General features: G+C 34.0%; 1 protein-coding gene and 1 pseudogene across 3 annotated transcripts in view; both read right to left on the reverse strand.

The window, feature by feature from the left end:
- Positions 1-711: 711 nt before the first annotated feature.
- The window catches only part of MTDH (metadherin), a 76,870-nt gene continuing 54,562 nt past the window's right edge, over positions 712-23,019 (reverse strand). The window contains exons 7-13 of one of the 3 annotated variants that reach the window (XM_036875626.2): positions 22,720-22,809; positions 20,416-20,514; positions 14,398-14,522; positions 8,417-8,524; positions 5,868-6,008; positions 3,033-3,189; positions 712-2,440 (exon numbers count right to left, since the gene is read on the reverse strand). In XM_036875626.2, coding sequence (XP_036731521.1) covers positions 2,370-2,440; positions 3,033-3,189; positions 5,868-6,008; positions 8,417-8,524; positions 14,398-14,522; positions 20,416-20,514; positions 22,720-22,809 — 791 coding nt within the window. In that variant the 3' untranslated portion in view covers positions 712-2,369. The remainder of the gene's footprint in view (positions 2,441-3,032; positions 3,190-5,867; positions 6,009-8,416; positions 8,525-14,397; positions 14,523-20,415; positions 20,515-22,719; positions 22,810-23,019) is intronic. The other 2 variants (XM_036875634.2, XM_036875642.2) reach the window with 2 other exon arrangements.
- Positions 3,196-5,861, reverse strand: LOC118907253 (mitochondrial import receptor subunit TOM6 homolog; annotated as a pseudogene).

Genomic DNA, 23,019 nt, shown 5'->3' on the forward strand with positions numbered 1-23,019 from the left:
CAAAGGACAACAGGCTCTTCTCTCTCCCTTCCTCCCTGAATCACTGCCTTGATTTTAGTGCTGAGTTGATGATAACAGTTCAGATTCCAGAAACTGCTTTAATGTTACATATAAAGATCTTCTGTAACAAGAGCAATGAACAATGACACTTGAATTGTGCAAGAGTTTGCACCTCATGCTTGCTTCAGGGAATGAATTTACTATTTTATCACTCATAGCTTCCATCTCTTAATTAAAACATAAAATCCACATCCTAGAACTTGAGCTAGAGAGAAGGGACAAAGGTATCTCCATACTGGATCCACCTAATTTAACAATACATTTCTCTATCTCCACACTGCATCTCTCTTCAAAAGATGGTATCTCTACCACCTGGCATAGGTGTTTGTACGGAAAACACTAAACTGGAGAAATAAAGTCCAACACTGACATAGCCAACAAGATTCTAAGATAAAGAAATGGTGAGGTAGAGTTGAGAGAGTTCAATTAAATTTTTGAGTACAGATCTTTTGGCACATTCTAAAATTACACAGACTCCCTATCAAATTTTCCTTTGTGGTACTTTTACAAAGTGCTGGCAACTTAGGAATCCTTGGATCTATTTAGGAAACATCTATGTAAAGCTAACAGAATAAAGTCATTTGAAAAAAAATCCACTCCTGGCACTTTAGCTTATTTACCCCAGTATTGAAGCAAATAAAAACAATGCTATCCATTTGCTGAATTTATTTAAACAAATCAACTTAGAAATATCATAGAATTAAACAAAACTTCTGACATGTAAACATACTGCCATGTTCCTGAAACAGATGTTAACACCTGATAAAAGTTAATAATAGCTTGTTAGGAAAGCTGTCCATTAATAAGGCCAGTCTTCAGCAAAACTAAAACCATTTTGTTTCTTTAGCTTTCCTAGTGTGACAATCCAATACTATCAAACCACAATCAAATATAGTAAAGACAAGATTGGATGGATAGATCAGTACCGTTGGTTACAGCTGTTAAACAGTTTCATTCTTGGCACCACATAAAACAAGCCAATCACATCAAATAAATCATGGCTTTTTTTCTTTATCACAATTCACTAAGTGATGTTAATTATGGTCCTTGTCAAATACGTTTGGTAAAGGCTATTTACAGTGTACATGGCTGAGCATGCACTATTTATAGTTACAAAGATACCTGCCAGTTTATTACAATAGAATTACACAGTGCCTGAAATGGTGCAACTTCTCACACATCATTTAAATCAATAGTTTCAAGCAGGAAACATTCCATATTTGACCACGATTGCAATAATTACATGAAAATTCTTATAAAAACACGAATTCCTTCAAGAAATTGATGCATATTCTACACACTACAGGTTAAGGCAGTAAAAAAATGTATTCCTGATAAACTGGAGGTCTTGACAATGTCAATTAAAGCTGTCTGACTCTAGTTTTTCATTCTCCATCATATACTCAGTTCTGTTTGTATAACTAGTTTGTGAACTATTTCATTTTTTAAGTCAAAAAAATATTAGTAATGAAGAGCTGATGCTGGAAAAGTAATTGCTAGGGAAAGGAAAAATGTAAGTTGCATTTTGCCTGAAAGTTTTCAAATCACAAACGAGCATTATGTGAGTCTGAATCTTAAAAGTATAAAACAAATACATATAGTTTACCTTTCTTAATTTAAAATATACTGTACTTTGAACAATTCAAGTAATGTAAGGCTATCAAAAATAATTTCATAAGCCATAGAAGCGTCAACTGTATTTCCCATTTTAATTAAGAACTTTTTAAAAATTATAAACTAAACCATGACAGTTTAGTTAAACAAACGATAAATGACTTTTTATTTGCACTTGTGATTCCTTTAATTCCTTTAATACAAACGGCTACCAACATATGTGTAAAGATATGGCGGATTATGCATTTGATCAAAGCACTTTAAGCATAAAACAGGTTCAAATAGTATAAGTTCCGTGCATAAGATCCAAGAAGCTGCCTACTAATTTGTAAGCAACCCTCTTTCTAATTAGAATCCTTTATTCCTTAGCTGCAGATGAGATAGGGCACAATCTGTTGTAAACAGGGCACTGTTGTAAAATCAGGATTATATTCTTAAATTAAGATCATTCTTGTTAAATTGAAAAAGACTTTCCCCAAGTGTCTTCCAGCACTGTAGTATATTCTGTTGACCTCTTAATTTCATAAATTAACTTTCCTTTGATTCCATTTTTATGGTGGTTGTGTTCACAGTTTTGTTTTAAAAATTGGTTTAAATTTATATAAAACTCTGTACATGTCACAAATTATTGCATAAACAGCATAATCTTCAAGACAGTGCTTACAAACACATGTCCAATTCAGGGAAAAAAATATTCACGTTTCCCGTCTAGCTTTTTTCTTCTTTTTTATTTGTTTGGGAGACTCCCAGCTAGTTTCAGACTTGGCTAAAAGGAAAAAAAAAAAAGGTAAGTTAGGAGGATAGTAAATACTGTTCAGTCTCAAAAACATAAAAAAGGTATCAATGAAAACATGGTATAAAGTCCACTAATAATGCTTCGAATTTTATGCTTAAGTTTTTAAGTTCTAGTTAACATATTTTTAGGTCATTCTATGGCTCCCTTCTTTTCCTTTCAATCCCAAGTGCACTGCTTTAACCATATGGATATAACCAGTTTCTATCTAGAAAAAAAATTTAATATGGCTTAATCTAAGTAATGAAAGTGGAAATGGGTAAATATACAGTAATGACAGACAAAGGGAGAAGCAGAGAAAGTCACAAAACAATTTGCAGTCTCAACAACAGGTGCACAGAAGGAGGGAAGGAGCAGGTGGACGAGGGCAGGTATCAAGTCTTCCTCTGATCACCTCCTTGGCCCTCACAACTGAGGTGCACAAGTTCTAAGGAATTCAGCCTTTGCTAAGGAAGGAAGGAATTAATCCACTGATAAAAGTCTAAGGTATTTAGGCTTCTATGATGTTGACACTTATAAATAGTACATTGAAAACACAAAAGAACCAAAAGTAAGGATTACTTACTCTGTGAAGGAGGCACACTATTTTGTTTAGTATTTGACTTGGGTTTATCTATCTCTTGTAGCTTCGGTGGCACTTGGGAAGAGCTCTTTTCAGAATCATTTTTTGATAAAATAACAGATGGCTCGGTAGAAACAGCAGGTGGAAGAGTCTTGATAGGCTATTTTGGAATAAAATTATCTTAGATTTTTGTTAAAAATCTCAAATAAGATTAAATATCACAGTAATACCAAGAGGCGGTTCTTCAGCAGCAAGTATATACTAAGACGGTTTACAAATAATTTACGAACAGAAGCACAAATCTTGTCTGCCCTCTAGTGACATAACCAAGTACATCATTACTTACAATATACACAAATAGAGGTTGAGATACAAATGAATGAGACTATAAAATTATTTCAGACATTTACTCAGATGGGAGTGTGTAATTCCATTTTCATTAAGTTTTACATTACAAATAGCATGATTTTGTGTTAGTGATTCAATGGCTCTGTTCACTTCCCAACTTTTCAACTCAAAACTTTTTCATGTGAAAGACAAAAAAACCCCCAGCTAATTTCTGAACTACCAGTAGAGGACAGCCCCCCTTTCTCCTTCTCTTGTGAAGGGCTATCTTAAAGAGCAGTAGCAATTCCTTCAGTTTCTTATCCAAAGAAAAAGATGGCCTCAGACAAAAGCAGAATAAGGCTATTGGTCCTATTAATTAAAGCAACTAGTAAAACTCAGGTTCAAATCTTCAGTTTCATAGTCTGGTAGTAAAACCATAATGCTTATGGCCAAGATCTTGAGCCTTGCTTCTCGTATTCAAATTTTGAGTAGAAAGGAGGTAAACTGATTTTCTCAATGAGGCCTAACTGTTGATGAATGGTCAGGCCAGGTAATGATAGAGACTCCAGTATTTGGAGTGCCTTGAAGCAAGAACAAATGAATAGGAAGGAGATCATTTCATCCTAAATTTAGCTTTACCTGTGATCATTATTTTGAATTCAGAAACAAGGATAAGTAATATAGGAAGGAGATCATTTCATCCTAAATTTAGCTTCACCTGTGATCATTATTTTGAATTCAGAAACAAGGATAAGTAATTGCTCCTCTTGTCCCTCTTTTTCCAGGCTCTGTGGGTTCAATAGAGCACAATGGGAAAGGAAGCAAGAGGGGGAAGTGGGCTAGCTACGTGCCCCTAGGTTACTACTAGGAATCCTTCCTCTTTCAGGTATGTCAAGTGGCATTAACCTTGCTTGGTTCAGCTTAATGTTTCCTCTCTCTCTTTTTTGTCTGTGTGTGCTGTTTTTATTTCAAGTATCTGAAAATATCACTGGGTTAGTCCTGAGGACAAGAGCAAAGATGACCCCTACAGAAACATAGGAACTATGTACAGAACTTCAGAGAACAGAAGACAACCCTTTAGCTTCAGCCTGACCGCTGACAAGAGAAGGGAGTTCTGAGTGGACTCGGGGAAGAAAAGGAAATCAGGCAGGGAAGGGAAGGTGTCCTCTGAATCAGACTTCAGCTGTCATCAGGGTAAGTCTTGTGATGGTCATAGATTGGAGGCTGTTTTTGGAAGGTTTGAGTACAGGGTAGGTTCCATGTATCTTTTTGGTACACCCCTGGCTGAGGTACCATTAGATCAATGTCACTCAAATTCCTGGCCAGTCAAACTCCAGCAGCAAATAGTCCCAAATTGAGGATCAAGTTCCTCGGGAAATTATTCCTATCAGTGGTGAAGTGCCAGACACCTCGAAGCCAATCTCCTATGTTGTCCGGAATTTCAGGAGCTTCATTTGCTGAGCCTGCAACGTTCACACCGACCCCACTGGAAGCCATGGCAGCTCCCTCTATTTATTTCATATCCAAAAGTGTTAGTACTTATTTTTAATCACCTTTTCCCCTCTATTCTCACTTATTCGTTAAATCACAGAAAGACTCAAAACATTCTTTACAAGATGGTTTCTAGAAACGACTTACTAAGCACCAAAATGTCAGATGACCCTTTCTTTCCTTTACAGTCCTATTAAACCTATCCATGTATTGAGATCGTATCCTTTTACCTCAAAATACCCTTAGGGAGTTAAAAGCATTAAATCCAAATAGAAGTATGGTTAAAATTTTATTTTAGTGCAAGACTGTTACAAATTCTCTTAACAGCAACTCAGGCTCTTGTTTACAGCTGTTTCATTAAATATATAAGCTCCACAAAGGACAAGAGTTTTTTTCTGCTTTGTTCTCTGATGTATTCCCAGAAGCTCAAATAGTGTGAGGCACGTAGCTGGCTGTCAATAAATTTCTTGAATGAATATATAAATGAACCATTCAACTCTACTCAAATTTCATATTGCACCTAATTAGAAATCAAGACTTTAAAGAGCTGTCTGGTCTTTGTGTCACTGGCCCAGACCTTTTGAAAAACCCTTCTGACACATCAGAATTTTCCACAAATGGCATATATTTCAAGAACCTGTCACCAAATTTTAAACAACTGTTAACATTTTAAGAGTTTGGGCCATAGTCATAGTATATACATGCTTTTGGGAAAATGCAACCAGTCACATTTTCTCTATTTCTTGTATGCCTAGATATTTAACAGGAAAAAATACTTCTGTGGCTCTGGTAGTTATGTGATTTGGTAGTTCTGTGATTGGCTCTGGTAGTTATGTGATTTGGGACAAGTTATTCAACTTCTCTAACCTCGTTTACATTATGGGTCTTAGCTCTCTTGTGGGCTTGTTGAAGGCTAAGTTAGGGTATTTAAAAAGTTTAGCATGGTGCTTCAATAAAATGTTACTTAGGATAAAATTCTTAAGTCATCAAAATTTTATTCCTTAAATACCATAAAATTACCTGGCTATTTTTGACGAGTGCTTCAGCTGGATCACTAGTGCTTATGGTCTTTGAAGAAAAAGTTTTCTCCTGTTTTGGACGGACTTTGGATGTATGCACTGGAAGCTCTTCTCTAATTTCTTTTTCTAATTCTTCTGTGTCCTACCAAGAAAAGTAGTCTATTACATGATATAAAATCATTCATTTTTACTAATTAAAATCTATTTGGTTTGTAAAACTAATGTCTGAAACATACTCCAAGAAAATAATTTTATTCCAGAAACTGTCCGAAGAGCTTAAAAGAGCATATACAAATGATTATTCAAAAATTTAAAATACAAAGAAGGGTACATTTGGAACAGCTATTCATCACCTCTACTTTCTCCAGGGATTTAAATCACTTGTGAATTAAGAAACAATACATGTACATTTCCAAATGGGTACCATTCTAATTTACTAAATCAACTCAAACAAAATAAATTAATGTATTTTTCTTTTAATAAAAGTACACAATGAGTTAGGTGATACTTGAACTAAGACATAAGAAACAGCAGTTCACTTCATGACTTCTTCAAGGAATGAAGTATTTAAATAAAAGTGCCTTTTCTAGATAAATTAAGCTTATACAGTAGAAAGGACATAGATAGGAACTGCAATTTTGGCCACGCCACAGTCCTACTATGTTAATGTCAAGGACATATCATTTCGTTTCCCTGAACCTCAGTTTTCTCAACTATAAAATATAATTTGCCTACATAATTTCTAAGGTCCTACCCAAGCTTTAATATTCCCATTCTTAGGACTTAAGATTTTTAAAAAGTTTCAACAAAAGCTAAAGCACATTACATGCTTAGGTATGTGATGGAAGTATAAACTAGAATATATTAATAGGACCATCATTGTGAATTGTATTGTACTTTAGCACACACATATATACAAATGGTTTTTTTTCTGACAACTGTCTAAGATGATCTTGAAAGTTTCCTTCCAACACTGGTTTTCTATAAAACTTGTTCAGGATGGTAGTGGGTTTAGACAGTAATTCATAATTTTGTTGTGAATTTAAGTTGAGCAAGTAGCTTTGAAAGTATGCATGTAAGATTTGCAATCTGTACAAAGTTAATGAGAACACATTAGTTAGTTCTATCCTATCTTAATGGAAAAAGAACAAATTCCAAACTATAGTCATTTATAGATAGGGTATCTCATTTAAATCTCCAAGCAACCTATGAAGTTAAGCAACTTGTAAAAAATCGAACAAAAAACAGCTAGGAAATGGGAGAACTGAAATTTGAATACAGATATGACTCTAAAGCCTATATACTTTTTCACTAAAGTTAAAAAAAAAAAATCAACATTTTTGAAAGAAATATCAAGATACCAAAGGGACTTTCACAATTTTAATGAACTCTACCAGTAAGCTGAAATTTATAGAATATATCTATGCTATAAAATTTCCTTTAAAAAGGAACATACCTAACCCATAAGCCAGAAAAGTAGTTCTAGTAAAGCTAATGACTTTAGTAAAGTAACTTTAGTAAAGTCACAGAAAACCAGAAAAGTTTGCTTAAATGAATTTCAAATACTATTACTAACAAAGGATAGTTATCAGAAACATTTCTACCAGCTAGCTCAGCTAATAAGCACAGTACACGTTACACAGTGTCAGTTTTTTACATACATTGATCTTCAGGCACTTTTAACTTTAATGCACACCATTACCACTACTGAGAAAAAACACTGGTAATGGACTGGTATCATTTACAAATGGAGGTGCTTCCAACAACAAAAGAACACTTACTTCCTTCAAAAGTCATGCAGAAACCTTTTCTAAATAGAATAAATAGGAAAATTATTATGGAGGCTACCATCTAGAAATTTTGGCTATCTCCTACATTTTAAAGGAATGAAAACAGTCAGATGGTTGCAGTAAGGAGTTCATAAACTATAATATTGATAGTGCTTTCAAAAGTAAATCCATGCATGTTTCTAGCAATCTAGTATGTCTGAAATTAAAATATTTGTTTTCATCTGTATTACAATTAAAAAAATTTTCTCCAGATGGGAAAGACCAAGGAAAAGGAAAACACAGGAATGATATAAATAGAAAGTTTTTGTTAGGGACAAAAAAGGCAGGAAAGGATACCAAGTGGAATAACCAGCAAACTCAGAGTCAAGGGAAAAACTCCACTTGTTATGTATACAGTTTTTCTAATCATGCTACAGTTCTCATTTGCTAAATTCCACTTATTCAAAGGCAATTTTTTGTATGTGTGAAACACTACCTTTTTTCCATTTCACCACAATATACACCAAAATGCATCTGGCTAATTTAAAATTTTATTTATTTACTTTGGATTCACACCTCTGATGTGATTTTCTTTAAAGCAATAAAGTCTTTATTACAATATGACATCTAAAATCTTTAAAACAATTTGTGACCTTTCAAATGCTTTTCAAGTAAATCTGCTGTCTCATGTTCTGTCATATCTGTATATATCTTAGCATCTGCATATTATCTTTTCACATTTCAGCAGTAGGAGCTTAACGAGTGATGTTTGTTATTGTACCTGTGCAGGAGAGTTATCTTCACCTTGCTTCTTCTTTTTCTTTTTTTTCTTTTTAGATTTTCCTGTTGGAAGAGCTCCTTCTCCCTTTTCTTTGTCATCATCTGAAACCTAATGTTAAAAGCAAAAGTATTAAAGTAAACCCATTGGTGAAACTTTCATTATTCAGAAAATTATTATGAAACAATTTCATTCATTAGGTACAGTTTTTACCTTCCAAATTCTAAATAAGAATTAGTAACAAGTAATGAAACCGATCTAGATTACATATTTAAAAAATAAAGTAGATGAAACTTCATTCTATCTATGACACTTTTCTTTTAAAAAATTTTTAGCACTTTGAGATGCACTTTTCCTATGATAAATTGTACAAATCTTAACTGTACATACAGATCAATGACTTTTTATATATGTATACAGTTACAGAACAATCACCCAGATCAAGATAATGTTTCCTTTTTCCCAAAGAGTTCATTCATGCCTGTGTCCAGTCAATCTTCACTCCCCCCTCATCCCAGAGGTAACCATGATTCTCACCTTCAGACAATATATTTTAATAATAATGTTAATGTTTAAAGGTTGTTCAAAAATCCATTCAGGAACACCTGAGACTGGCCCTGATTTCCCAGCTGAGATCTGGCCTTTACTAACTGGCCCATGGGGAACTCACAAACACCTTCTGTACCTACACTCATCATCTGTTTAATGGGAATAATAATTGTCCCTTGGCTTTTATGGTTGTGGGGAAATTCAAAGTGCCATAAGTGAGCACCTGTTGTAGGATGGCACTTTTTCTTCTTTTATCACTCATTACAAGATTAATTCGAGAGTTGTGCAAGCATTGGTTTTTAAAAACTCGTTGAATAAGTGATTCTGCTTTATTTCAGTTTGAATGAGAACTATTTGCATTAATATTGAATTTGACCCTGTTAAGAGAATGACCTATATACCTATAGGGTGGGAGAAAATACTTGCAAACCATATATCCAACAAAGGACTTGGATCTAGACTACACAAAAAACACTCAAAATTCAACAATAAACAATCTAATTAGAAAATGTGCAGAAGATAGGAACAGACATTTCTCAAGAGAGTATGGACAGATAGCACAGACACATATGTATAGATGTTCAATGTCATCAGCCATTACGGAAATGCAATTTAAAACCACGGGTTATCACTACACACCTAACAGAATAGCTAAAACAAAAGACAGTGACAACAGCAAGTCTGGCAAGGATGCAGAGAAATTAGGTCGCTCACAGACTGTCAGTGGAAATGTTAACTAATACAGCCACTCTGGAAAACAGTTTGGCTGTTTCTTAAAATATTAAATATGCAACTACCAAAAAACCCAGGGATTGTACTCCTGGGCATTTATCCTAGAGAAATGAACACTTATGGCCACACAAAAACCTGTAAATGAATGCATATAGCCGCTTTAGTCATAACAGCCTCAAACTGGGAACATACCAGATGTCCTTTGTCAGGTGAATGGTTAAATAAACTGAAGCATATCAAGACCAGAAGTAAAAAGAACCAACTAATGATGCACTCAACGATCTGGATGACTCTCTAGAGAATTATGCTAAGTGAAAAAAAAACTAGGACCAAAAGGTTATTTACTGTATGATTCTATTCATACAACATTCTTGAAATGACAAAATTATAGAGATGGGAACAGATTAATGGCTGCCTGGGGTTATGAAAGGTGTAGGGTTAGGAGGGAAGAAAGTGTGACTATAAAAAGGTCAACATGACAGAGATCTTGCAGTGATGGAAATGTTCTGTGTCTTGACTGCATCAATATCAATATCAATATAATGGTTGATACTGTACTACAGTTTTTCAAGTGTTACCACTGGGGATGAGGGGGGCACTGGGTAAAGGACACAGGGTATCTATTATTTCTTAAAGTTCATGTGAGATTATAATGATCTCAAAATAAAAGGCTAAAATAATAATTAAAAAAAGAACCTGAGAAGGGATGTTATTGAAAATGACATTCTGAATGACAAAAATTGAAAATTAGGATTGTTAAATTAGTTCTCATTGGTGGTACCTCTTCACACATATCATATAGTTGAAAATTCTATGGAAAAGTGCTTTTTTGTTTATTCTGCACAGATGCAGCCAAGATTCCTAGATTATCACTATAGGAAGAAATGATATGGATAAATGCTATTTCTCTACTTAGTACCATAATTATTAGGATAATTTTGGAGGTCTCATGAACCATTGAACAGAATAAAGTTTACAGAAATTATTAGCTGATGGAAAAATAAAACAAAATCCTTCACAAATTTAGCTAAGAGAGGTTTTCAGTCCAAGTTGGTTGCCAGCTGTGGAGATACTTTATATATTAGTTTTCACTATAGGTCTGTAATGATTAAAATACTGTATGAAAAGACGCATCCTATGAAGGATATTCAGGTCACAGGACTCTATATAGTCAGTCTGCTTCTCAGCCAATTATTATCCAAACATAAGAGAACTGCAGGTCTTCATGGCAACACACTTATTTTTATTCACAAGAAAAAGGCTGAAATTAACTCTATTATTATCTTTTAATTCATATAAAATAACTGATTGTGACAAATGTATTTTAGGTTTTTAAAGTAAAAGACATTGCTGATCAAATTCCTTTACAAATCTTTTAACCCATATAAAATAATTGATTTTGACAAATTTTAGATTTTTTAAAGTATAAGACATTGCTGATCAAATTCCTTTACATACCTCTCCAAATCCCATTCCCATAGTACTTTCTTAGAGGTAAACCATTATTATGAACTTTTGTGTCCATCCAATCAGTTTTTCTATAAATTTATGTGCATCCATATGCACGAAATGTATATAAATGGTATCTTTCATCTTTCTGTAACTTATTCATTCACCATGCTTTTGAGATTCTATTCATATAGTATTAATGTAGCTTTATTTCATTGATTTTTTTAATATTAATGTGCCATTGCACAAACATAGGACATTTTATTTCTCCACTTCCCAAATGATAGGCATTTAGATGGCATCCTGTTCTTGCTTAGAAATATAAAATATGATCTTGCAATACACTCAGAAAAAGAACTGCTATGATGTCATAATCTTTATTCCTGTTCAATGGTTCTACTGTTTAACTGATGATCAGGCAAAGGGAAGTTTCAGTGAGAGAAACAGACTTTGGTTGTACAAATATCAGAATGATTAGTGTGTGTGAAGGTACTATACTAGGAAGCTTTCTTTTTTTTTAATTAAACTTATTTTTTACAGCAGTTTTAGGTCCACAGAAAAATTGAGCAAAAGGCACAAAGATTTCCATGTATCTCCTACCTCCCACATGTGCAGCCTCCACCATTATCAATATCCCCCACCAGAGTGGCACATTTGTTACAAAGGATGAACCTATGTTGACACATCATTTTCACCCAGAGTCCATAGTTTACCTTGGAGTTCCCCTTGGTGGTGTTATGGGTGTGGAAAAATGAATAATGACATATTTGCCATTACAGTATCATACAGAGTAGTTGCACTATGCTGAAAACCCTTTCTGCTCTGCCCATTCATTCTTCCCTCCCTCCCCTCAACTCCTGGCAACTCTAGGAAGCTTTTGTAGTCTCAATCTAAAACTCACTCCCCTGCCCCCACCCCTAAATTACCTGTTAAGTGTCTCCCCATCTGCATTTACTTACACCCTTAGCAATAAATCCCATTAGTACCTTTCTCATTGTCCATTGTCTGGTCTCTAAAGAAAAGAGGTACTACATCCTATATAAAAGCCAACTCACAATCCACTCATGCCTAAGGTTACCCCCACCCCTACTGCCAGGATCTCACTCCATTAGTCAAATCCCTCATTTATGTTTAACTTTTATGTTATTCTACATTCGTTCCCTTTTTGTCTATAGATACATTAAAGGAGGGGCTGACAAACTACAAATTGGGCCCAATGTCAGTTTTTGTAAATAAAGTTCATTTCCATGTTGTCTACGGCTGCTTTTGCCCTATTGTATAGTATGACCCTTCAATAAAAAGTCTGCCAACCCCTGCACTAAAATTTCTATCATTAAAATACAAACAATGCCCAACAAAACCCTTCTGGATACTACAGTCTCTGTCTGTCATCTACTACCTCTCCTCCTTTCTTATCCAAACTTACTTAAAAAAAAAAGTTATGTTTGTTACCATTACTGTTTGCTTCTCATTTACTCAACTTACTACAATATGGCTACTGGTCCAAGATTTCTAATGAAACTGCTCCAAATTACCAGAGAGCAAATGTCAAAGCCTCTGTGACCCAGAACTCTCCCTCAGTTCTTTCAGAGGCTTCTGCTTAAAAGTTGGGAGTTTCCCAGATTTCTATGCTTATTCTACTACTCTTTCAACTCTGTAAAATTTTCCTAGATATTTCACTCACCCTCAAAGTTTTAACAACCATATTCTAGTAACTTCCAAACACTGAACCAACTTCTCTAAGGCATACCTAACAAAAACACCATGCATTTAACACATCCCAAACTGAACCAATCATCTTTCCCCCAATTAACTAGCTTTTGCTCCTATATTATCTCTGTTGGAGGCACATCTTCTACCCTCCCAGTTACCCAAGCTACAATTGTGGAAGTTACTTTTAATGACTCTTTCTCCATTCAATTCTAATCATATGTTCGGTTGGCTGTACATTAATTTGTTTTTTAAATCTGTCCTCTATATATTTTTCTTATTGTCCTGGACTACTAAACAACCTCTAAATTGGCCTTTCCTCCTTCATTTACATATGTCTCTACTCTTTTTTCTACATGGGCTGCCAGGGTAGCCAGAAAAACCATATTAGCTGAAAATTCTTGATTTACAGGATAAAATCCTATGTTTTAAACACAACATTCCAGAACTTCTAGCAACTGGTCCCTGCATCCCTCTTCAGTCTCATTTCTGACTACTCTTTGCTTCATTTTCTGCTTTTACTTCTAGGATGTCTTTGCTAGAACTCCCAGGTGCTTCTGTAACATCACATTGAAACATTACTTTTTGAGTTGATATGCTTGTCCCCTTCCTTTCCTCCATAACTAGACTGCACGCTCCTTGAAGGCAGTAGCTGTGTCTTATTTACCTTGTTCCTCCATTAGCACAATACCTGACCCAATGGTAGACGTTCAATTAGAATTTTTTGAGTATTAATGGCCCTCTTATCATCAGAGTCCTTTTGACTTTACACCATTATTCCTATAACCAACCAGTAGCAAAGTTTAATCAGGAGCTTTGACTCTTGTAAATACCATTTATTTTTCAAAGCTATTAACTTAGTTCATTATCTCCTACCCAGATTCATTTAAAGACCTTTTTAACACTTACCCAATATTGTATAAATAGCCTCCCAAACTGTACTGTCTTTCCACTATATCCAGCCTAATTTTCCTAAGTGATGTACAGATTATCCATTAAAGTTTTCATTAAAAGCTATTATAGAATACCAGAAAAAGGTGTCAAGGTAAATCATCATTCCTTTGTTCACTCACTGAATGTCAAGCATGTTGCTAGAACTACAAAAATAAAAACTTCATAATCCCTTTCACAGCTTAGAAGGGGAAGATATTCCATACATGTGTACTATTTACCTCTTCACCAAACATATTACCTATTTTCCTGCCTTGGTGACTTTTTCACAATGTTCTCAGTCTTGTCTGTTGTCTTCCTTATTCTTTCATTGGGAACCAATCTAGTCTTCTCTAAGAACACTAAGAGTTGGTAGGCTATTCTAATCCTGGTAAGAGAATAGGAACTGTGCTGTTTGTTTTCTTATCAGTACTTTCTACATAGCAAATCCCCTAGTAATTTGTGTAAAGAAAAAAACATGATATAGAGAAAGCTTGCAGGCATATGATGATTGAAGCAAATATGATCAGAAGACCTCTCTGAAGCAATTCTACTATTGGATATATAGTTGGGTGCACAGAGAAAAAAACATACCCACCAATCCCTTTACTCACTTTTTGATCATCAGATATTGGTTCCTGGGACTTTAGAAGTGAAGCTCTTTCTTCATCTACCCAATTCCCCCACTCTTCTGCTGGTGCATTCCAATCAGAGCTGGGATCAGCAGAAGACAAACCATCTAAAATTTAACAGTGTGAATTAGGTATCTATCATTTATGCCCAAAACTAAAATGTTAAAATTAAAATTCTTTGTGTTGAACTATGCTGCTGTTTTAATCTATTGTTCTTCCCTTTCTCCTAAGCACATTTTAAGAACTAGAAAAAACCTCCAATAACATGATGGTAAAATCCTTACCCAACTTCTGCTGGGCACATCATATGGCTAATTAAATGGGATCTCTAAGAAACTCCAGAAAACTTATGAATCACCCATTTAATTCCACTCTCACAACTTCCTATGGTATAGTCTTCCTGAATTGGCTCTTTTCACTGTTTGGTCATTTTTTTTTTGCCCTGATTATTACAGCATTTTTGTAACTGATTTGTTTTTTCAAGACCCAGAATTAGTAAATCTTTAATAGCAGTGCAAAAATTATGCTCCCTACCTGTCCTTTTACATTATACACCCAACCTTTCCTTGTGAGCTTTTCAAGATGAGGTTCTTCAAATTCACCAATTCATGATAGAATATTTAACTTCTTCTTTTAATACTTAACCTTTATCTTCTTATATTTCTCAGATTTTTCGGTGCTACTTTTGTCACTTCAAGATTAGTGAGTCACTTTCAGGGCTTCTATCATCGTATTCTCAAGAATAAATTTTTATTCTAGAATTCCAAATCTTTTTCTTTCACTCTAGGAGACACTGCATTTTACATTTGGGAAGCTATCACTGGTTTATTCTAGAAGGGAAAAACAATCTTTGGCTGTACCCTGCTTGGTTAAGTAGCTCTCAAAGTTAATTCTTCCCTCCTTTCCCTGGATATCATAAACACTTTCATATGTATCTGTAATGACTGATTGCCAGGTTTCATTTATACTGGTTTATGACGACAGAGGTTAGGCTTTATTTCTAAATGGTTAACAAATCGTTCTAGCACTGCCTTCTTGAAAAATCCAACATTTTCCCATTAATTCCAAATGCTACTTTTATGAAGTACTAAATTCTTTAATATATAATTCAGTCCGTTGCTGGAATTTCTTTTCTATCTCATTGATCTATTCCTGGGATATGCTATACACAGTGTAATTCTGTAATACCTTTTCTTTATTTAGAATGACAAATCTGTCTGTCTGTATTACTCTTATTTTCTTTGCTATCTTTATTTTTCCATGTGAATTCTATTATTTTTGTTTAAAGGGGAAGAATTATGAGATCTCATTTTTAAAACTTGTTTTGGAAGACTATAAAATTATCTGGAAAAATACAAACAAAAAATCATGGACAAAATTGTACAACATAACCCCATTATTTATATGAGGAAGAGATAGAAGAAAATAATACATTAATAATAGATATATCTTAACAGTGGAATTATATCTTATTAAGCACTTATTATATATACTAGAACTTGAGCTAGGTAGCTACCAGAGATATAAAAATTGAGTATGATAAATTCCTTCTCCATATGAAGTTTATTATCTACCTATTCAGGGAAGGAAATAGGTAAGTACAAAAGACAATTAAGTACAGAGTAACAGACTATGTCACAGTGGGTGTGGAAAGGGAGAAGAAGAGGGGCTAAACCGGAAGAGGAAGAAGATTGAAATGTAACGTAAGAATTTATAGTCTAGTGAAGTAAAAACATGGAATAAGTGATTACAAGCATGAAGTGTGTTACAAAAAGTCCCTTCCTATCCAGGCATACTTTGCTTTATTATGCTTCCCAGAAACTGTTTTTTCCCAAATTGAAGGTTTGTGGCAACCTGCATCGAGCAAGTCTACATGCACTATTTTCCCAACAGCATTTGCTCAGTTCATGTCTCTGTGTCAACGTTTGGGTTATTCTCAAAATATTTCAAACTTTTTTTTTCATTATTATTACATTTTTTATGGCAATCTGTCATCAGTAATTAGAATCACTGAAAGCTCAGATGATGGTTAGCATTTTTTAGCAATAAAATTATTTTTAATTAAGGTATGTACATTGTGTACATTGTTAGACATAATGTTATTGCACATTTAATAGACTACAGTATAAGCATTACTTTTATATTCACTGGAAATAAAAAAATTAATCTGACTTGCTTTATTGTGGTATTCGCTTTACTGGGGTGGTCTGGAACCAAACCTTCAGTATCACTGAAGTATGCCTGTATTTCTAAATTTACAACCAAGAGCAGGCATCCACAGCCAGTATTACCTATTGTTAACAGACAGATTAAGAGCAAGGACCTTAGAGTCAAACAAATCCACATCTAAATATTCCTCTACCACTTAAGAACTGTGATTTTGGTAAAATTTCTTAATCTTAATGGGCTACATACCAACTACATAGGCTTGCTGACAGAATTATATGAGACACATGAAAAACACATAGCAATGACGTTAAGTGCTCAATAAACGGCAGCTATTGTTTTTAATGTATTACTGATGACATTAACAATGGAAATCATTTTCTAAGCTATCAGGCAAGTATTTCTCATGACCCTGACAAATCTATAGGATATACTTGGTATGTCTTAATAGAGAAGTCATTTTTCTAGTATAAAGGGATCTAGTAGATATCTGGACTCACATGCCTCATCGTACACCAAGCATTCATTAACAATACTATCAGAATTGAATGCCAAAGCTGTCTTTGGTTTTGCTTAAATTTCACAATAAGATACGAAAATTACTATTCATAAGGTCTCTAAATTTCTTATCAGACAAGCAGTGTTATTTTATTAAGAAAAAAAGTTTAGGCAAGTGAATGAGCACTTACTAACATATCAACCATTTAAAAAAATATGGTAGTGGTGGGGAATGAGGGGTAAAAATCTAGTGAAGTGCTTAGAAAAATTATTTTTTTAAATGCTTACATGGCCAAGAAGTTTAGGGAGAAACTGTGGCCTTCTGCTTAACTCCTGTAAGAACATTAACAGAAGCATAAATCTCTATTGGCTTTATAAAGCTTTTCCATGTTTATTGATTCCATTTTTTTGTTAACTGAGATGAAATGAAACTACTTTAAGACAACAGATCAATTACCTAAAAACTTTGATCAGGAGACTTCTGATAAGTAATTCTTAAGATTCATGGGTCTAATGTGCTAATAAAACTTCTTGGACATAGTTTCCTTGAAATTATGGAGTACAGTTTCATTCGTAATATAGTTCTCTCCATTTAGAAACAGTAATTTCTCATTTCTCAAAATTCTCCCATCAGTTTGCAAGTGTTTTTTGAGCCATATTAGCTGTCTTTTCAAAACAGTAAGGAATGTCCTTCCACTGAGTTTGCTTATGGAATAAAGTTTTAAGTTTAAGCTTATCATAGCTAGTCTGTTTTATCACAGCAAGATAATGACTGTCAGCTGTTTCTGGTCAGAAACATTCATCATTAACTACAATAAAACAAAACGTATGTTAGACAATCTCCAATGCTTTAAACAGAATAATTAACCCCAATGAGTAGACTAATTTTGCTAACAGTATCAACAACTCCACAGCACTTACTGAGTATTTACTATGTATCAGGCAGTGTTCTAAGTGCTTTACATGTAAGCTAACATTTAATCCTCTCAGCAACTCTGAGGGGGAAGAATATTATTTTTACAGATAATGAACCTGAGGCATAGAATGATCATATACCTGCCTAAGAGCAAAGGGAAGGACGCTAAGATTCAAACCCAGATAGTCTGTCCTCAAAGCTCACTCATGCTCTTAGCTCCTTTACTATGCTGCAGTGATTTCATTCGCGCTCATGTGCCAACAAAAGAAAGTCCTATTCAAAATCTGATATTTTACAGGGGTTATAATATTGTTCCTTTATAGTCAAGATACACTGATAGATTAACATCTGTCTTTAAAAAATGTTATCTTCTGTACTTGAGTATTTTAACCTTGTATTCAAGTGCCTGGGTAAACTCAATGCCTTTTTGTCAGATAATTTCTATGTCTCAAACCAGAGAGGGTCACTATATTAATTTTATCACACTGTTATTATAAAGCCTAATATGTATATGCTTTGCAGATTAATAATCTCAACTAACTAATCATACATTCTATACACTAAGGAATAATTAAATTCCTTGAGTACCAAATCAACCACATCAATGATGGTAAGACAAAAAATAAAATTCACAGAGAAAATGAAGGTAGATACTTTGAACTTAAAAGACTGCCAATACAACTTTACAAACTTGAGAAAGATGGTGTTCCTGATACTTACTACTTTAAATACAGAGTCTTGTGGACACATGGTTTTCCAGTTTATTTTAGCAGCCAGTCATGTTTTTCATATTACAAGAATTCTAAGATAGATAAATGTGAAGTTATTCTGTTCAAACAGGGAAGCCCAGAGCCCTGTTTGCTCAGTTTTCCTCAGCCTCAACCCATAGACGCCCAAGAAATCTATTTTCTTAGTCAGTTCTATCATTCCTATAACCACTCCTCAATTCTGTTTTGCACATAGCCAATCATCTTGCCCAAGTACAGAAAAACAATTTTTTCCAAAAAACAGTGCCTTCATATCCTTGTAGTAAGTTGGATTTATATATTTTAAAATTTACCAAAGTTTTCATATTCATTCATTACTTCACTAAAACCTTACAACAATCTGGAAATAGATATGAGGGACTATTTGCTCCATTTTATAGCTCAGTTAATCTAGATTGCAAAATAAGTGATGAAGTCCAAGTCATATAAGGCATTATGATATTTTAATGTCAGGACTAGAACTAAGGTCAACCTTCTAAACTAGCACTCCAATCCCACCTCCCTAATCTTTAGCCAGCAATTCAAGACTTTTCATAATATGCTTCCCCCATTCCTCCAATCGACTTTCCAACTTCCCTTCCCTTCATCTGTAAGAACTGTGCTTCAACTAATCTATATACAGACTAATTACTCTATAGCCTAATCTTGCATTGTGTTGCAAGCTTACCTTCATGATTACAATCATCATCAAGGTTGTACCATGTAGTGATTAAGAGAATGAACTCTGGAGCCAGACTGCCAATGTTTGATACCACCATTCCCCCCTAACTAGCAGTGTGGCCTAGGGCAAGTTAGGTAACTATTCTTTGCCTCAGTTTCTTTACCTGGGAAGTGTGGAAAAAAATAATAACTACCTCACAGAATTGTTATAAACATTAAGTTAGTAATATCATGTATAAAACTTAGACCAGTGCCGGGCACACAGTCAGAAGCCTGCTTTCATTATCATTATACTACTGAAAACCTGTGTATCAAGTGCTGTACTAGATCCTGAGGATATAAAAGAGCAAGAGTTCCTAAGACAGAAATGGTAGAAAATTCCACAAGGTAACCTATTAGGTGTCAAATAAATAAAAAGAAAAGTATACAAAAAATTCTGAGAAAGGAGTAAATTTTGAGGTTGGGGTTTGGGAATAGGAGTGGAAATCTCAGGCTTCTTTTTTTATTAAAACGAGGATGGTATAAGCTTTCTAAACATAAAAAGCATATTCTTTTTCCCTTTCTCTTTTTAATGAATTGCATTTAACCTTACTATGCTTCCATTGGAAATTAAGAAAAGGACTTTCTACCAATATAAAAACTTGTACACCTCACAAATTCAAAGCCATTTCTGTATATCCTACTTGCTCTATTATACTAAAATCAGGAAAGAAACAGTTCATTTAAAACAAAAAGTTTTTAAACTAGAAAAACTACAGAGCAACTATAAGAAAACTTCATGTTTAAATATTGCCTCAATCATGAAAAGTAGTTTGAATTCTAAAGGTATTCAACATTCAGTTTCCAAGTAGTATACACTGGTGTTAAATTATAATACTATGAGTTAAAAGGTGAAAAATTAGGATTAAAATTAAAACAAAGTATGAATTTAGGGTGCTAGAAAGAAAATCCCAAAAACAAAGAAAAACAAACAAAATTTTTAAAAGGACATACTTAACCCAGACCATTCATCATCGATATAGGGTTGATTACGGCTAACATCCCACTGATAATCAGAAGTGGTAGAATGAGAAACTGGCTCAGCAGTAGACCCTTAAATGAAAACGAATGCAATAAAATTAAAAATGGAATTTTCTAATGATGTTTTATAACAATAGTTCTATACTTTGCACATGGAGACTTAATTATTTTTTATTTCCCCTAAAAGGAAAAATTCAGGCATTAGAAGAAGAGTTAAGATAAAGGAAAAGCAGAATTGAGGGTGATTTTAAATTAAGCATGAAAATCACTTGATCTAATTCACTGATAGACATATATTTCTTCCCTAGTACCATTCATTAGATTTTTATCTTTTCTAATACATATCTCAAACTGGTTATCTGCAAATTTCAAGAAGTGAAAAAATGTTGTTTTATTTTCCTTCTTAATGAAAAATAAAGTATTAAAGAAATCCTGGTTGTTTCAGGTATGCCTACATTCTTAGAACTCTGAAGCAGAGGATAGAAAATGTCTGAATTTGTTAGAACTTTCTGCCTAAGGAAAAGTTAAATAGATGATTATCTAGAGAGGTAAGGCAGAGAGAAACCAAAGAGGTAAGAGAGTTGTGCTGGTGGTTTGGAGACTGTTAAGTTCAGGTGCATTTAAAGAGGAAAGAATATTATCTTCCAAGTTTTTTCTGTTTTGATTTTTTTGGGGTGGGGAAAGGTAGGGTGAAAGTGAGGGTCACACAGTTCTTTAGGAATATGATGAAAGCTGTGGTGGACTACTGTCCAGAACTTAACACAAAATTTTGCATATAGTTTTGGTGGCATGGAAGTTCATGGATTCAAGTTTAAAAACTCTTGCTCTACAGTACAAATTCATTTTAGAATGTAAATGTAAAGCAGCTGATTCTCCATCAGGGATATATATACACCCCAGACTTTCTGAATCAAAAATTCTGTATGTATAGGAGTCTTAGGAACTCTGAAACTCACTTTTGATTCAGAGCCACTGGTGTAAAGAAATGGTTATGAAGACTCTCTGTTTGTATAAAAAACATATACATAATCACATTCTCTTATAAATGTCCTTACTAACTTAAAAATTTTCACTTGGTTATAGATTATTTTACTAGCCTTCCACTAATATAACTGCTTGATATATACTTGATAGTTACCTGTTTTTTAAATCAAAATTTTAATAGAGTAACCCTATAAAATTCATATACACTTAGCACATTAGGTCCTTATGAGCACTACAGTAATATTATTGCTATTTCTTTAGCAGTCCATACTGCTTTCTCTGAATATATTAAGAGAATTGTTATCTGTATCGTACAAAATCACCAAATGAAGGAAGCAATTAACTTGTACCCCTGGAACTGAAATGTAAGATATGAAATCATCGGTTGGCGAACTACACCCTGTAGGCCAAATCCAGCCACCCTTTATATGGCACACGGGCCAAGACAAGTTTTTAGTATTTTTAAATGGTTGAAAAAAGAAATAGAAGGAGTAAAATTTTAGAACCAATCTGTTTATGTATTGTCTCTGGTTGCTTTCTTGCCACATCATAGAATTAAGTAGTTGCAGCAGAGACACTACGGCCCACAAAGCTTAAAATATTATTACTGGGCCTTTACAGAAAAAATTTCCTGATAGGTTTTCTAGACTAGTACCTCCAGAAACTGTGGAACTACATAATTAGTACACTGGGTTCATGAATTCCAACATGAACTATGCATTATAAACGAAATGTCCACATTTATATAATATTTGTTAGGTACATATAGATTCTATATATGATTAACACAAGGTGTATCCATTTAAGTAATGCAGAATTGACTGCAGTTTACCAGTAAATAATGTCTTTTACAAATAAGCAGATACTCTAAGTATTTTGAGCATAACACGAAAGGTTTATAGAACTCATGATGAATAAATAAGGGCACATAGGAATAAAATGCAAAACTGAAAGAAGAAAGGTAGGAGTATATGAGTAACAGAGAAGTAACATGAGCCTGAAGGGAAGGCCTCCTACCTGCATTTGTCTGTGTGCCAGTGTACTTTCAGTTATGTTAGGCCACAGCATCTTTGTATTTCCACTACAGAAAGGAACTAAGCCACCTGTAGTCAAGAATTTAGGTCTTTCTTTAGGTCCCTCTTTTATTAAGGCCTCTGCTACTTTATACTATATATCAATCATTATGTTGATACCTATATTTGAGTCTTGATTACTTTTTCAAACAGCAAGTGCTAAAATTAATTTAAACAGAAATTTTTTTGGTTAACTAAATGAAAGACTGTTTTCACATACCAGGAACAGCAGAGTTAAGTGTGAGAGATGCAAAAGAAGCAGAATTCTGTTCAGAGGTATTCATTCCCCTATCCACACTAGACCAAGCAGCTGTTAAAATAAAGAACGTCACTTGGAACCTTCAATTTGCAATGAAATTTGAAAGATATGTACAGATTTAAAGCTATGATAACAGTATTTGAAGATAACCTTTGAAATTAACCACTTAAAATAGCAATAACTACTATTTATTCAGTGTCTATATTTGTGCTGGGATCTTTACAACAACCACTTCTAATCCTTAGGGCAACCTTGCTAGGC

Source organism: Manis pentadactyla, chromosome 3, assembly GCF_030020395.1.
Source record: "Manis pentadactyla isolate mManPen7 chromosome 3, mManPen7.hap1, whole genome shotgun sequence".
NCBI lineage: Eukaryota > Metazoa > Chordata > Mammalia > Pholidota > Manidae > Manis > Manis pentadactyla.